A 12581-nucleotide genomic window follows, 5' to 3' on the forward strand; every position below is an offset into this window, starting at 1 on the left:
AAGTAACCTCAGCAAGGAGACATGTCAGGGCATGCGGGATTGTCTGTCAGAAAATCGCCCACTTGTCATTGTGTGTGTGTGTTTGTGTGTGTTTTCCTGCGGTGCTTTCCAGGTGAAGTGTCGCTTTGCCGCTAAGCTACCCATTTAGGGTGTTTTGGTTTTTTTCCAGAAGCCGCAAGAGCAACCAGCAGCTCAGCACTGAGTCAAACTCCTCTTCCTCTCCTCCTCTTCTTCTCCTCCTCCTCCTCCTCTTCCCCTTCCTCCTCCTCTTCTTCTCTTCCTCACCTCCTCCTCCTCGTCGTCTTCTCCTCCTCTTCTTCTTCTTCCTTCTCCTCTTCTTCCTCTTCATTCTTCTTCCTTCGTCTTCCTCCTCCTTCTTTCTCTTTCCCTTCCTCCTCCTCTCCTTCTTCTCATCTCCTCCTCCTCCTTCTCTTCTCCTCCTCCTCCTCCCTGTCTTCTCCTCCTCCTCTTCTTCTTCTTCTTCATTTCTCCTCCCTCTTCCCCTTCCTCCTTTTCTCCTCCTCCTCCTCTTTTTCTCCTCCTCTCCTCCTTCTCCTCCTCTTCTCCTCCTTCTTCTCAAAGTTAATGCTCTCTTGCTCTTCGGGCAGCCTCAACCATTGTTAATTGATGTTGTCGTAATACATCACAGATATCGCCTCTCTCCATCTTCTTCTGGGTCTGCCTCATATTCTTGAGTATTCCCCTCTTTTTATATATGCTTTCACCCACACACACCCTGCTACATTACTACTACTCCATCACTACTACATTATTTTCCTAGCTGCCTCCCTGAACCTAAAGTCCATGCCTGGGTTGGGTTACAAGCCCGACGTTCCTCAAACATCAGGCTGCTTCAAATCTATACAGGTTTCAATCTATACACACACTACCGTCTCTGTGTTTACACACAAAAGGGAGACCAACTGGCTAGGTGACATCCAATCACCGATAGGTAGACAGTCAATCTCTCCTTCCCTCCTTAGGTCTACTTAGTTATTAAGTAAACAGCTCTTTGCACGCTCAAGCACAGATTTGCAAGGAACAAATCTGCTGGACTCAGCTCGCCGGCTCCCTTCCTGGATATTTATGGAGCAAATATTGTCAGAATAATAAGAATAGGCCTGATTCTTCTTGTCTTCCTCCGTTCGCTTTCTTTGCAGAAAAGAAGCAACGGAAGGGTGTGCCCTATTCATCCTTGGGAAAAAACAGCGTTGTCGTGCGGTAATCAGAAGCAGAGGAGAGAAAAAAAAAATGACTGGTAAGTAATAAAAATGTCTCACCCTGCATTTTATGCTTTTAGAAGGAAGCCAAACATCAGAAGGAATGTCATCCCTTGGCAACGGTAAAGACTCCTGGACTTCAACTCCCAGAATTCTCCAGCCAGCCATGTGTCGGAAGAAATATCCATCTGGGTTCAGTTCCAAGCCGGGAGAAAGATACAGGAAACATGGAGGCCGATTGGAAAGATGGTTTTAATGATGGAAGACAAGCATCAACCACGTGGTCCTCTGGTGCAGCTGAACACATGGAGTTCTCAACCCACTCCAGGGGAAGGATACTGTAAAATCTCCATTCCCACTCCACTCCAGGGGAAGGATACTGTAAAATCTCCATTCCCACCCCACTCCAGGGGAAGGATACTGTAAAATCTCCATTCCTACCCCACTCCAGGGGAAGGATACTGTAAAATCTCCATTCCCACCCCACTCCAGGGGAAGGATACTGTAAAATCTCCATTCCCACCCCACTCCAGGGGAAGGATACTGTAAAATCTCCATTCCCACCTCACTCCAGGGGAAGGATACTGTAAAATCTCCATTCCCACCTCACTCCAGGGGAAAGTTATTGCAAAATCCCCATTTCCTTCCGATCAGCTGGGACTCAGGAGGAAGAGAATAGAAGGGGGCAGGGCCAGTCGGAGGTGGTATCTGCCGGTTCTCCGAACTACTCAAACTTTCCACTCCCGGTTCTCTAGAACCGGTCAGAACCTGCTGAATACCACCTCTGCTGCATATCATTTTTTATTTTATTTTATTTTATTTTGCCAAAGTGCAGACTCTATTGTTGATCTGGTTTCCCCCCCCCCCCCAAACCTTCCTTCAACAGCGGCGAAAACCCAGGCTGAGCTGGTGAGAAAATGGATGGTGTTGGCCGAAACCACCACTGAGGGACTCCGAAAAGAGGAAGGCTTGGAGCCTATCTCAGAGGGTACCGATAATGGTTTGGTCCCGACAGCCAAGGCACCAGGGTGGAGGGAGCTCCATCAGGCAGCCAGGAATGGGGACCTGCGGCTGGTAAAACAGCTGCTGAAGCGAGGGGCATCTACGAACAGCAGGTGAGGCCTGAGAACACCGGTAGAAACTTCTTGCTATTGCTTTTGGTCAGGTGTCTGTTTTTAAAAAATCATTATTGCGTTTATAGCCTTCTTTTTTCCCCCCTCTTGAAAACAGCTTACATAGACGTGTGGGGGTCCTTGGTGCTCACTGAGCTTGGGTTGTTTTCTTGCAGACGTTTCATGACCCAATTAGGCAACGTCATCATTGCTAAGTGGCGGGGGTGGGGGTGGGGGAGTTTGCTGTCTCCCCTTGTCGCAATGAAGATGTTACTCAGCTGGGTAATGCAAAACCTGCAAGCATACAACCACGCTCAAAGGGGACCAAGGACCCCACAGTTCAACCCTGAGCGACCAATATTCCCTTCTGTAATTCCCTGGAAATGGCTCCTTGGCTTTATCCCCAGCACAACCACCCTGCAGTGTAGATCGAGCCAAAGAGTTGGCTCAGTTTCCCTCAAGGCAGCTCCATGGCTCAAGAGAGACGAGAGACTCATAGTAGCTATAATTGGGTGGATTCAGGCTTGGGGACTCCTGGGAGGGGAGGGGAAGAGTGGGCGGGGCCAGCCAGGAGTGGGATTTGGGGGTTCTCAGAACTGCACAGAATCTTAGCCAGAGATTCTCCCGAACCCCTGCGAACCCCCAGCAGCCCACCCCTGGGTACGGACCTCCAGCTATGCCTCTATCTAGATCAGGGGTGAAATCCAGCAGGTTCTGACAGGTTCTGGAGATCAGTAGTGGAAATTTTGAGTAGTTCGGAGAACCGGCAAATACCACCTCTGGATGGCCCCAGAGTGGGGTGGGAATGGGGATTTTGCAATATCCTTCCCCCAGGAGTGGGAAGGGAATGGGGATTTTGTAGTATCCTTCCCCTGCCATGCCCACCAAGCCACGCCCACCAAGCCACACCACGCCCACCAAGCCACACCACGCCCACCAAGCCACGCCCACAGAACCAGTAGTAAAAAAAATTAGATTTCACCACTGATCTAGAACTACACCTCCCAGTATTCCTCTCTTTCCGTCCGGGGTCTTCTTAGCTTTCTTTTTTTCTTTTCTTTTTTTAACGGACACTTTTTAGAGACGAAAACGGCTGGACTCTCCTGCACGTCGCGTCCTTGCACAGCTACCTCCCCTTGGTGAAGTTTCTCATCCAGCACGGAGCAACGGTCCACACCAACAACAGGGCCGGTTACACACCTCTCCATCACGCTGCCTGGAGCGGGCATACCCAAGTCGCCGAGCTCCTCTTGGCTCGGGGGGCGCCGGTGATGGACACAACCGGAGGGGGCCTTACCCCGTTCCACTGTGCGGCCGCCAACGGCCACACCTTGATGATACAGCTGCTTCTACGGCACGGGACAGATCCCGATGCTTCCGACTGTGACCAGTGGACTTCCTTGCACTGGGCCACAGCTGGCCACCAGCTTCATATAATGAATGGGTTGATTTCCCAAGGGGCGAACCCCAATCTGCAAGGCAAGGGAGGCATCGCGCCTCTACACATAGCAGCTGAGATTGGGAGGGCCGAAACGCTACGTCTCTTGCTCGCCAAAGGGGCCGACGTGAATCTCCAAGACGCTGGCGGAAGGACGGCGCTCTCTGTCGCGGCTCAAAACCGCCATCATGAGGTGGTCTGACTTTTTAGATCAGCTCTGGACTAAGATCAGTGTTATTATTAATTATCAGTGTTATTATTATCAGCGTTATAATTTATATTAGTATAATGACGCTTGGGTGGGGTGATTGTTACTCAGGGCTGGGTTTTTTTTTTAAATTCTTTATCACAATTAGTAAAATATTTGGGGAATGCTTTACCGCAACAGAATAAGGGAAGGGACCTTGGAGGTCTTCTAGTCCAGGGGTCTCCAACTTTGGCCACTTTAAGACTTGTGGACTTCAACTCCCAGAATTCCTCAGCCAGCTTTGCTCAAGCTTTTCCTATCTTCCCCCTTCAGATGGTGAAGCTGTTGCTCCAGAACCAAGCGGATCGGAACTTAGGGGACTCCCGGGGCTACACTCCGCTCCACAAGGCCGCGGCCGCAGGGTGCCTGCCGTCGGTCCGCCTTTTGCTGCAAGGAAGCTCCCCTGCCAGCGTTACTCGAAAAGATGGCCTCCTGCTCACGCCACTTCACCACGCAGTCCTCTGTGGTCACGCCGACATAGCCGGTTGTCTCTTGGAGCACGGTGCGGACGTTAACGCGGCTGGGTGGCTGGGCAAAACCGCTTTGCATTTGGCGGCGGAGAAAAAAATCTTTCCCCTGATGGAACTTTTGATAGCGAAGGGCGCGGACCTTAGCCAGAAGACTTGGTGGAAGGAGACCGCCGAAGACTTGACATTGGTGGAAGCCAGAAGTCGGAACTGTTTTTAGCTCTGCTCTCCCTGGGCGACACCAAACGTGTAGGTAGTCCTTGACTGACGACCGTGATTGAATTCCCGTTGCTCGGTGAAACGGCGGTTAAGTGAGCTATGCCCTATTTTGCGACCTTTCCTTGCCCACCGTCGTTCAGTGGATCACGTTCCATAACCAATACGGTTATTAAGTGAATCCGGTTTCCCCATTGACTTTGCTTGTCAGAAGGTCGTGTGGACACGGCAACGGTCATAATACGAACCAAGCGTCTGATGAATGTTGATCGCGCATGACCATCGGGATGTTGCAATGGTGTGAAAAAAGGGCCGTGAGTCAGGGTTTTTTTTCAGTGCCGTTGTTACATCGGTCACTAAACGAATGGTTGTAACTTAAGGACTACCTGTGGCCTCTTGTCTTTTTTGGCTTGACGGTTGGTTCACTATTAAAAAGATATTAAATAGCCTTTTCAAAAGGATTGGAGCTCAATTGGAGATTTGGTGCTGTGTCAAAACTGCCTGATAATTTCCTGCTGCAAATGAGCTTCGCTTCTGTTTTTCTCTTGATTTCCAGGGAGTTTGAAATTTTCTTTTGTGTTTCTCTTCACACCTCACCGTAGCCTCAAGGCCAGAGGTGGGTTTCAGCAGGTTCTGACCAGTTCTGGAGAACCGGTAGCGGAAATTTTGACTTGTTCGGAGAACCAGTCGTAAAAATTCTGACTGGCTTCACCCCCATCTATTTTCTGCCTCCCAAGTCCCAGCTGATCGGGAGGAAATGGGGATTTTGCAGTAACCTTCAAAATTGTTCAAAATAAACAGGACAGAATAGAATAGAATAGAATAGAATAGAATAGAATAGAATAGAATAGAATAGAATAGAATAGAATGACAGAGTTGGAAGGGACCTTAGAGGTCTTCTAGTCCAACCCCCTGCTTAGGCAGGAAACCCTACACCACTTTCAGACAAATGGTTATCCAACATCAGTTGTTTTACAAATGCAGACTTTGAGGTGCACAGGTCAAGCAAGGGGCCCGGAAAAGCCCCTTTGAGCCCCGCCCTGGATTTCCTTCTAGACCCATCGGCCACAGCCCGTCCCAACCAGCATCCCGCATTCCCATCTATATCCACCCCTGCAGGGTTGTTGTTTTTTTCCCCAAACAGGACCAAAGTAGTTTGCCTTTTCCCAGAAAGTTGTATCTCTTCCCGAGCCAACGCTGGGCTTTCCTTGTGGTCTCCCTTCCTAATGAGGTCCGATCCGGTATAATAGCTTTTCCAAATTAGCCAAAGGAGGGGGGGGGGAAGGAACGGGAAGCGTCAATTGGGCTCCCTTTCCCTTCCTTAAAATTCCCTGGGTGAGGGGGGGGGGGGGGGGGTCGATCAGAACCGCAGCTGCCTTTGCTCCACGTTCGCCCTTTCCTCTTTTCCTCCCTTGAGGGGCGACTCCCATGAAAACGAACGGGAAAAAGGGACGGGGCGAAGAACGCACGGCGGGTCTCCCGTGCAAAGAAGCGACAACCGCCCTTTTGTGTGTCCCCCACCCCGACCCCCATCTAAACCCCACGGCGTGGCTTCGACCTTCCTCTTCCTCTCCTCCACCCCACCTTTCCACTCAAATGGCGAATCCCGCCCCCCGACACCGCACCAGCGCCGGAAGTGCGGGGTTGCGGAGCGCGCGCTCTTTCCCCTTTGTGTGTGTGTGTATATATGTGTTTTTTTGCAGCAATTGCCTACCGAGTCTGGCCGGCGGCCGGGAGGGGAAAGGAAGAGGAATTGCACCGCGTGGCTCGGTCACCTCCAGCCTGCAGCCCGAGGACCGCCTCTTTTTGCAAAACTCCGGATCGCTGGCATGGTTTTCCTCACTTGCTCGCTGTGGCTCCGGAGCCGGGTGACCGACCGATTCTGGCGCAAGCAGCTGATCCTCAAACATGCCCGGGTAAGGCGAGAGGGTCTTCATCCACACCCTAAAACACCCCAGCCTTCCTTCCCGCCCTCTTCCCTCCTTTGAGTCCCGAGGAAAATGGGGGGCGGGTGTTCAATAAACTGATGTTTTGGGAGCTAGGAGGCCTGGGACCCAGGGATGGGAGACCACCAGGAAAGGACGATGCTAGAGGTTGAAGCAGAGATCTTCAAACGTGGCCGCTTTAAGGCTGGTGGACTTCAACTCCCAGAAGAATTGGCTGGAGAATTCTGGGAGTTTGTTTATTTATTTATTTATTTATTCGTTGTAACAATATAAACAAGTATAACATAGAGGATTTATGTACACTGAGAGCATATGCACCAAGACAAATTCCTTGTGTGTCCAATCACACTTGGCCAATAAAATTCTATTCTGTTCTATTCTATTCTATTCTATAATATATAAACATATATATTTATTTGAGTTGAAGTCCACCAGCCTTAAAGCGGCCAAGTTTGAAGACCTCTGGGTTAAAGAAGCAACCCAGAAGAAGGCAAGGGCAGCCCGCTTCCTTATCGTGGTTGCCTGGAATGCAACATGAACATCAGGAGTTGAATAGAATAGAATAGAATAGAATAGAATAGAATAGAATAGAATAGAATAGAATAGAATTTTTTATTGTCCAAGTGTGATTGGACACACAAGGAATTTGTCTTGGTGCATATGGTCTCAGTGTACATAAAAGAAAAGATACGTTCATCAAGGTACAACATTTACAACACAATTGATGGTCAATATATCAATATAAATCATAAGGATTGCCAGCAACAAGTTATAGTCATACAGTCATAAATTGAAAGAGATTGGTGATGGGCATATCGACTTAAGAACTGCTGGAAATTTACCCCTTGTAGTACAGCCGACCCACTAGAACAGGGGTCTCCAACCTTAGTAACCGTAAGGTTTGTGGACTTCAACTTCAAGATTTGTTTCCTGCCTGGGCAGGGGGTTGGACTAGAAGACCTCCCAGGTCCCTTCCAACTCTGTTATTACGAAATTCTAACTCCCAGAGTTATAATTTCAACTCTGGAAGTTGAAGTCCACAAGCCTTTTTAAAGTTATATTAAGGTTGGAGACCCCTGCACTAGAAGTCACCCGCCGGCGACCTTGCGGGCATCCAAAATAGATATGACAAGACACCCTCAGCAAAGACGTGCAAGCGGTACGTCTGCGTGGCCTTCAGTGATCCGAAAAACAGACCCTGCATCTGTGGGAATATGCTAGGAAGAAGAAGAGGAAGAAGAGTAGAGCTATTGAACTAATTGTTGGGGAGGGGAGGGGAGGTCTTCCAGTCCAACCCCCCCTGTTTAGGCAGGAAACCCTACACCACTTCAGACAAATGGTGATCCAACATCTTAAACACTTCCAGGGTTGGAGCATCCGCAACTACTAATAGGATGGCTCTTAGTACTGCATTCGGCTTACTCTGTTATTGCTATGGTTATTACTGCTCTTGCAAATTAATTGATTTTATTATATAATTAATATATAAATTAAAAATAAAAATTCATTGATTAATTGCAAATTAAGGCATTTGATTGATTAATTAATTAATTAAATTAATCAAATTAAGGGGCGTGCATAAGAGCACAAACGTGCCTACCGTTCCTGTCCTACTGTTTCCTTTCATTATATCCAATTTATATAGTTATTACATGCTTATACTCATGTATATGCTTATAAGTTATGTAGTTGCTTCACGCTTATGCTTAGCTATGCTGTTATGACAAAATAAATAAATAAAAAACAAATAAATTTGCTTTCACAGACTGGTGGCTTTGCTTACGTTTCCCCCCTCTGTAGATGTTTAGAACTACAGCTCCCAGAATTCCCTGTTCTCAGCAGCCTGATCTGTTGAAATGGAACTTCCTTACTTACAGATGCCCAAAGTCTTGGATGCGCCAGTGCTTGATGGGGGTGGGCTGAAGGGATAGAGTAGCAATTTCAGGTTTGGCACAGAGATGCCAGCAGTGGTGGGTTGCCCCCGGTTCGGACCTATTCTATAGAACCGGTAGTAAAACCGGCGGGAGGCTCCGCCCACTGACCCAAACGTCATCAAAACTCTTCTGTGCATGCGCAGAAGAGCGCGCGTGAGCACGATGTGACCCAATAGTAAAGGTAAGTACAACCCACCCCTGGATGCCAACTTCCAGTTGTGCCACGTATTGTCTTAACACATCCAGCCACCTTCAAGGGTGGCTTGGGAGAGTTGGGGGACTTCTTGCAATTGTAATTTTTGTTTTGTTATCTTTGCGTCCTTTTCCTTCTCTCCAGCATTTTCGTGGACGGAAGAACCGCTGCTATAGCTTGGCGTACCGAGCTGTTCGGAGGGCCTTCGTGTACGCCACCTGGGCCAGATATCTGAAAAAGAGAGATATGAAGACGGTAAGGAAGAGCGAAAGACATCTGAGATATTTATAACGTATTGCGCATCCTGAAGTGCCCATCTTCTGCTCGGTTTCTACCTTCTATAATTGCTGGGTGCTCATTTAAGAAAATGTGCTTTATTTGTTTACTAGAGCAGGACAAACCAACAGAAAAACAAGCGGCGATACAATTACAACTATGTAAATTGTGTGTGTGTGAGAGAGGGGGGGGATATGAAATACCATCACCCTTAATTGAATATTACATAAAATGTCTCTCATATATATATGTGTGTGCGTCTGTATGTGTCATTTTATATAATAGTTTCAGTTAAAGATCGTATTTCATAGCCATTGTCCAAGTTACAACTGTCAGCAACATAATTCCTAGTGTCAAAAGTCTCAACTCACTAAATAATAGCCATAAATTCATTCAAGTTTCAATTTATTCAGCATTCAATTTTGCGGTTACTAAGTTTATTGGCCGAGCAGGTACAAAAACAGCCGGGGAAATGATTGAAGCCTGGGAAGCAGGCCCCCTTGTCAGTCAATATGCTGGTTTACCACGTACTGTAGTTTCCACGTAATAAGTAAACCCGGTAAAAATCCTAGATTTAATTTAGCATCTCCAGGGGGAAAACAGATTTTTCCCTGGTTTGTATGCCAGGGATGGCCCGCAGCTATGCAAACATTTTAACTCCTGTTCTTTACCAACATCTTACGAATATTGCACGTTCTCTTTCAGCTTTGGGAAACCAGGATCGAAGCGGCATCGCTGGAGCATGGTGTGAAGTATCATAATTTCATGAGTGGCCTTTACAAGGTAATTGGCTTTATTTATTTTTTTTCTCCTATTTTAAATTTCCAGACGCTTTTCAATGTTGCATTCTTCCAGAAAGCCTGTAGGCAATGAAATCGATTTATCATTACTTTTGTTAGTATTGCTTTATGTTATCCTTTTAAGTTTACCGTATATTTTGAATATTTTACTTTACTTTAAGGTGGGGTTTTTTGGGGGGGGTCTCGTTTCTGGCCATAGGGCTGCGGTTCATCACTGTGAGCATGAGGGACTTTAAATCTAATTTTTTAAAAATGGGGAAGGATTGTAGCAGGCCGTTGAAGTTTACAAACCATTTTTTTTTTTTGTACAAAGTTCAGTTCTGTTTTTTCTTTCTTTCTTGAGCTTTTCATGGTTGGATGGGATAAAAAAAAACTACAGGAAATGTAGCGTCCGTAGATAGAAACACATTACAGAGAGTGATGAGAATGGCACAAAACATCATGGGCTCTCCCCTGATATCACTACTGAGTTTCCCCGAAAATAAGACCCTGTCTTATACTTTTTGGACCCTGAAATAAGCGCTTGGCCTTATTTTCGGGGAGGTCTTATTATCTTGGGGCGCGTGGAGCAAGACGGGGCTCCTCTTGCCGTCTTACCTGATTTCCAGCTCTGTCTGTCTCCCTAACCAGAGGAAATGGTGGGGACCGGCTGCACATGCCTTTAAATATTTCCGGAGTGGGGTTATTTTCAGGGGTGGGTTTATTTTAGAGGGAGGGCTTATTATCCAGTGAGGTCTTATTTTCAGAGAAACACAGTAGATGAAATAACTAGGACTTGCTGCCTTGGAAAATCCTCAGGGACTACTCACACTCTGGTCAGCATTTCTTTACTCGCCTACCATTGGGCACTGAAGCACAGCCAGCCGTATGAACAGAGTGAAGGACAGTTTTTATCTGTGGGCTGTCATCCGTGGGAATGCAGCATAACATCATAAGTAGGTAGTATGATAGACTTGCATGGGCGGCGCAACATGTTCGTATTGGTGCAATATATTATAATATAATGTTACGCACATATATGTATACAGAGGATTGTGTGTTGTTAGTACGATTTATTTGTTGTGGTCCGCCAGCAGCCTGCGGGGCTGGCAACGGAGTTGGACAGCGATGAGGCTGAGGAAGAACATGGGCCAGTCCTGGAGGCTGGGGAAGGCCCAGATGAGGGCTCTGCATCGGAGGCAGAGGTGGGGCTGGGGCCATCGGGGAGTGATGTGCGGACTCTGGATCCTCCAGGGGCTGACAGTAGTGAGGCAGAGGAACAGGAGGAGCCTGTTCCTAGTGCACGCATGAGAAGAGCTGCCAGAAGGCAAGAGCAGCTCAAGCAAAAAGGACGACTTGGGAGTACGGCCAAGAGATGATTGGCCCCTCCCATAAGGCTTAAAAGACCAGCAACGGCGTTTGGGCTCTTTGTAGGAAAACAACGTTGATAGACTTGCTCCTTGTCTTGCTGCATTTATTTCTTGTCGGCATCTTCTGCTTTTGAACTTTTGCCAACAAAAGCCTTTGGCAGTTTGCCTAATTAGACCAAGGTTGGTGATAAGACTGAAGAATTGTGCTATGAAGGATTTGTTTTGATTTAGTTTGGATGACGCTGAGAATGAGTTAATTCTCAGCTGCTCTAATAAAGTCTGTTTGTTTTTGAACTGATTGTGTTTACTACTACCTACTTGGGCCTGGGTCACAACATTATTGGGTTAGGGGTTTTCTTTTTTTTCACTGTTGAGTTATTGATATGTATGGTGGGGATGTGGGATGCACGAAGGGAGGCTCAGCCAATCTCATTGTACGCACGTTGTGCATTGACAGTAAAGGTTGAATTGAATTGAAGAATCAGACCAGCTCATCTCTCTTTTGTCTTTTCTCCCACATCGCAGTGTCAAGTAGAACTGAACCGGAAATCCCTGGCTGATCTGGCCATCTATGAACCAAAGACATTCAAATCTTTAGCTGCCTTAGCAAAAAGAAGAGGCGAAGAAGGACTGCTTGCAGCCCAAGGAGAAGGAAAGGAATCCGAAGGAATATTTTCCCGCCTATTGAAACATCCTTGAAGGGGACATGCCCCCAATGAGCGCTGCTCAAATGAAAAAGAGACATTTTAAAAATAAAAATGTTGATTTTTTTCTCTCTCTCTCTCCCTGCTTGAGCCGAACCAATGATTTCTGAAAGTCATCCAGTTTGGTCCGTAGGCTTGTGGCAATTCAACTTGGGGCATATATGTAGATATGTCCCATCTACATTAAGTTGTTGGGTAAAATCTAGCTCAGAGACTTCATTTTCCCCCCCAGTTTTTTATTCAGTAAAACAACGGAAGCAAAACAAAGGTTTAAGAATACGACACATACATAAAATGAACTTTAAAGTAGAGCAAAGGGTGACATGAAAGGGTGTAGATTAACATTTCTCTGGAGCCAAGTTCTCACACACAAAAAATTCAGAGTAACCCTATGAGGACAAATTACGCATTGTAAAGATCGCTTGGAGGTGGGAGATACCTCCAGTGTAACCTACTGGATCCCCTCCATGGATTGCCCCTATGACTATGTAGGACAGACAGGAAGGAAGCTAATGACAGCAAGGACACAAGCGAGAGGTCAGGCGAGGAGAACCGAACTCATCGGTAGCCTCGCATTTCAACGAACAAGGACACACATTCAATTTTATAGCTACTAAGATTGTTGGACGAGCAGGCACAAAAACAGCCAGGGATGTGATTGAAGCCTGAGATGCGAGGC

At 47.1% G+C, this 12581-nt stretch overlaps 2 protein-coding genes across 2 annotated transcripts; both read left to right on the forward strand.

The window, feature by feature from the left end:
* The first annotated feature begins 1136 nt into the window (after positions 1 to 1136).
* Positions 1137 to 5073, forward strand: ANKRD65 (ankyrin repeat domain 65). The gene is made up of 4 exons (XM_058161262.1): positions 1137 to 1258; positions 2107 to 2335; positions 3414 to 3963; positions 4291 to 5073. Exons 1-4 carry the CDS (start codon positions 1252 to 1254, stop codon positions 4702 to 4704), a joined length of 1200 nt encoding a protein of 399 aa, XP_058017245.1. The 5' UTR covers positions 1137 to 1251; the 3' UTR covers positions 4705 to 5073.
* Positions 5074 to 6374: 1301 nt separating this feature from the next.
* On the forward strand, positions 6375 to 11968 carry MRPL20 (mitochondrial ribosomal protein L20). The gene is made up of 4 exons (XM_058161117.1): positions 6375 to 6616; positions 8918 to 9028; positions 9755 to 9832; positions 11724 to 11968. The coding sequence occupies exons 1-4, from the start codon at positions 6530 to 6532 to the stop codon at positions 11895 to 11897; spliced, it is 450 nt and encodes a 149-aa protein (XP_058017100.1). The 5' UTR covers positions 6375 to 6529; the 3' UTR covers positions 11898 to 11968.
* Positions 11969 to 12581: the final 613 nt, after the last annotated feature.

This window comes from Ahaetulla prasina, chromosome 18, assembly GCF_028640845.1.
Source record: "Ahaetulla prasina isolate Xishuangbanna chromosome 18, ASM2864084v1, whole genome shotgun sequence".
NCBI lineage: Eukaryota > Metazoa > Chordata > Lepidosauria > Squamata > Colubridae > Ahaetulla > Ahaetulla prasina.

What these genes read in the sequence shown, in the direction of transcription:
- ANKRD65 (XM_058161262.1), top strand. An exon ending in GGGGCATCTACGAACAGCAG is followed by an intron (nt 2,336 to 3,413) that starts GTGAGGCCTGAG and finishes GACACTTTTTAG; the next exon opens with AGACGAAAACGGCTGGACTC. An exon ending in CTCAAAACCGCCATCATGAG is followed by an intron (nt 3,964 to 4,290) that starts GTGGTCTGACTT and finishes TTCCCCCTTCAG; the next exon opens with ATGGTGAAGCTGTTGCTCCA.
- MRPL20 (XM_058161117.1), top strand. Translation starts at nt 6,530, where the DNA reads ATGGTTTTCCTCACTTGCTCGCTGTGGCTCCGGAGCCGGGTGACCGAC. An exon ending in TGATCCTCAAACATGCCCGG is followed by an intron (nt 6,617 to 8,917) that starts GTAAGGCGAGAG and finishes CCTTCTCTCCAG; the next exon opens with CATTTTCGTGGACGGAAGAA. An exon ending in AAAAGAGAGATATGAAGACG is followed by an intron (nt 9,029 to 9,754) that starts GTAAGGAAGAGC and finishes GTTCTCTTTCAG; the next exon opens with CTTTGGGAAACCAGGATCGA.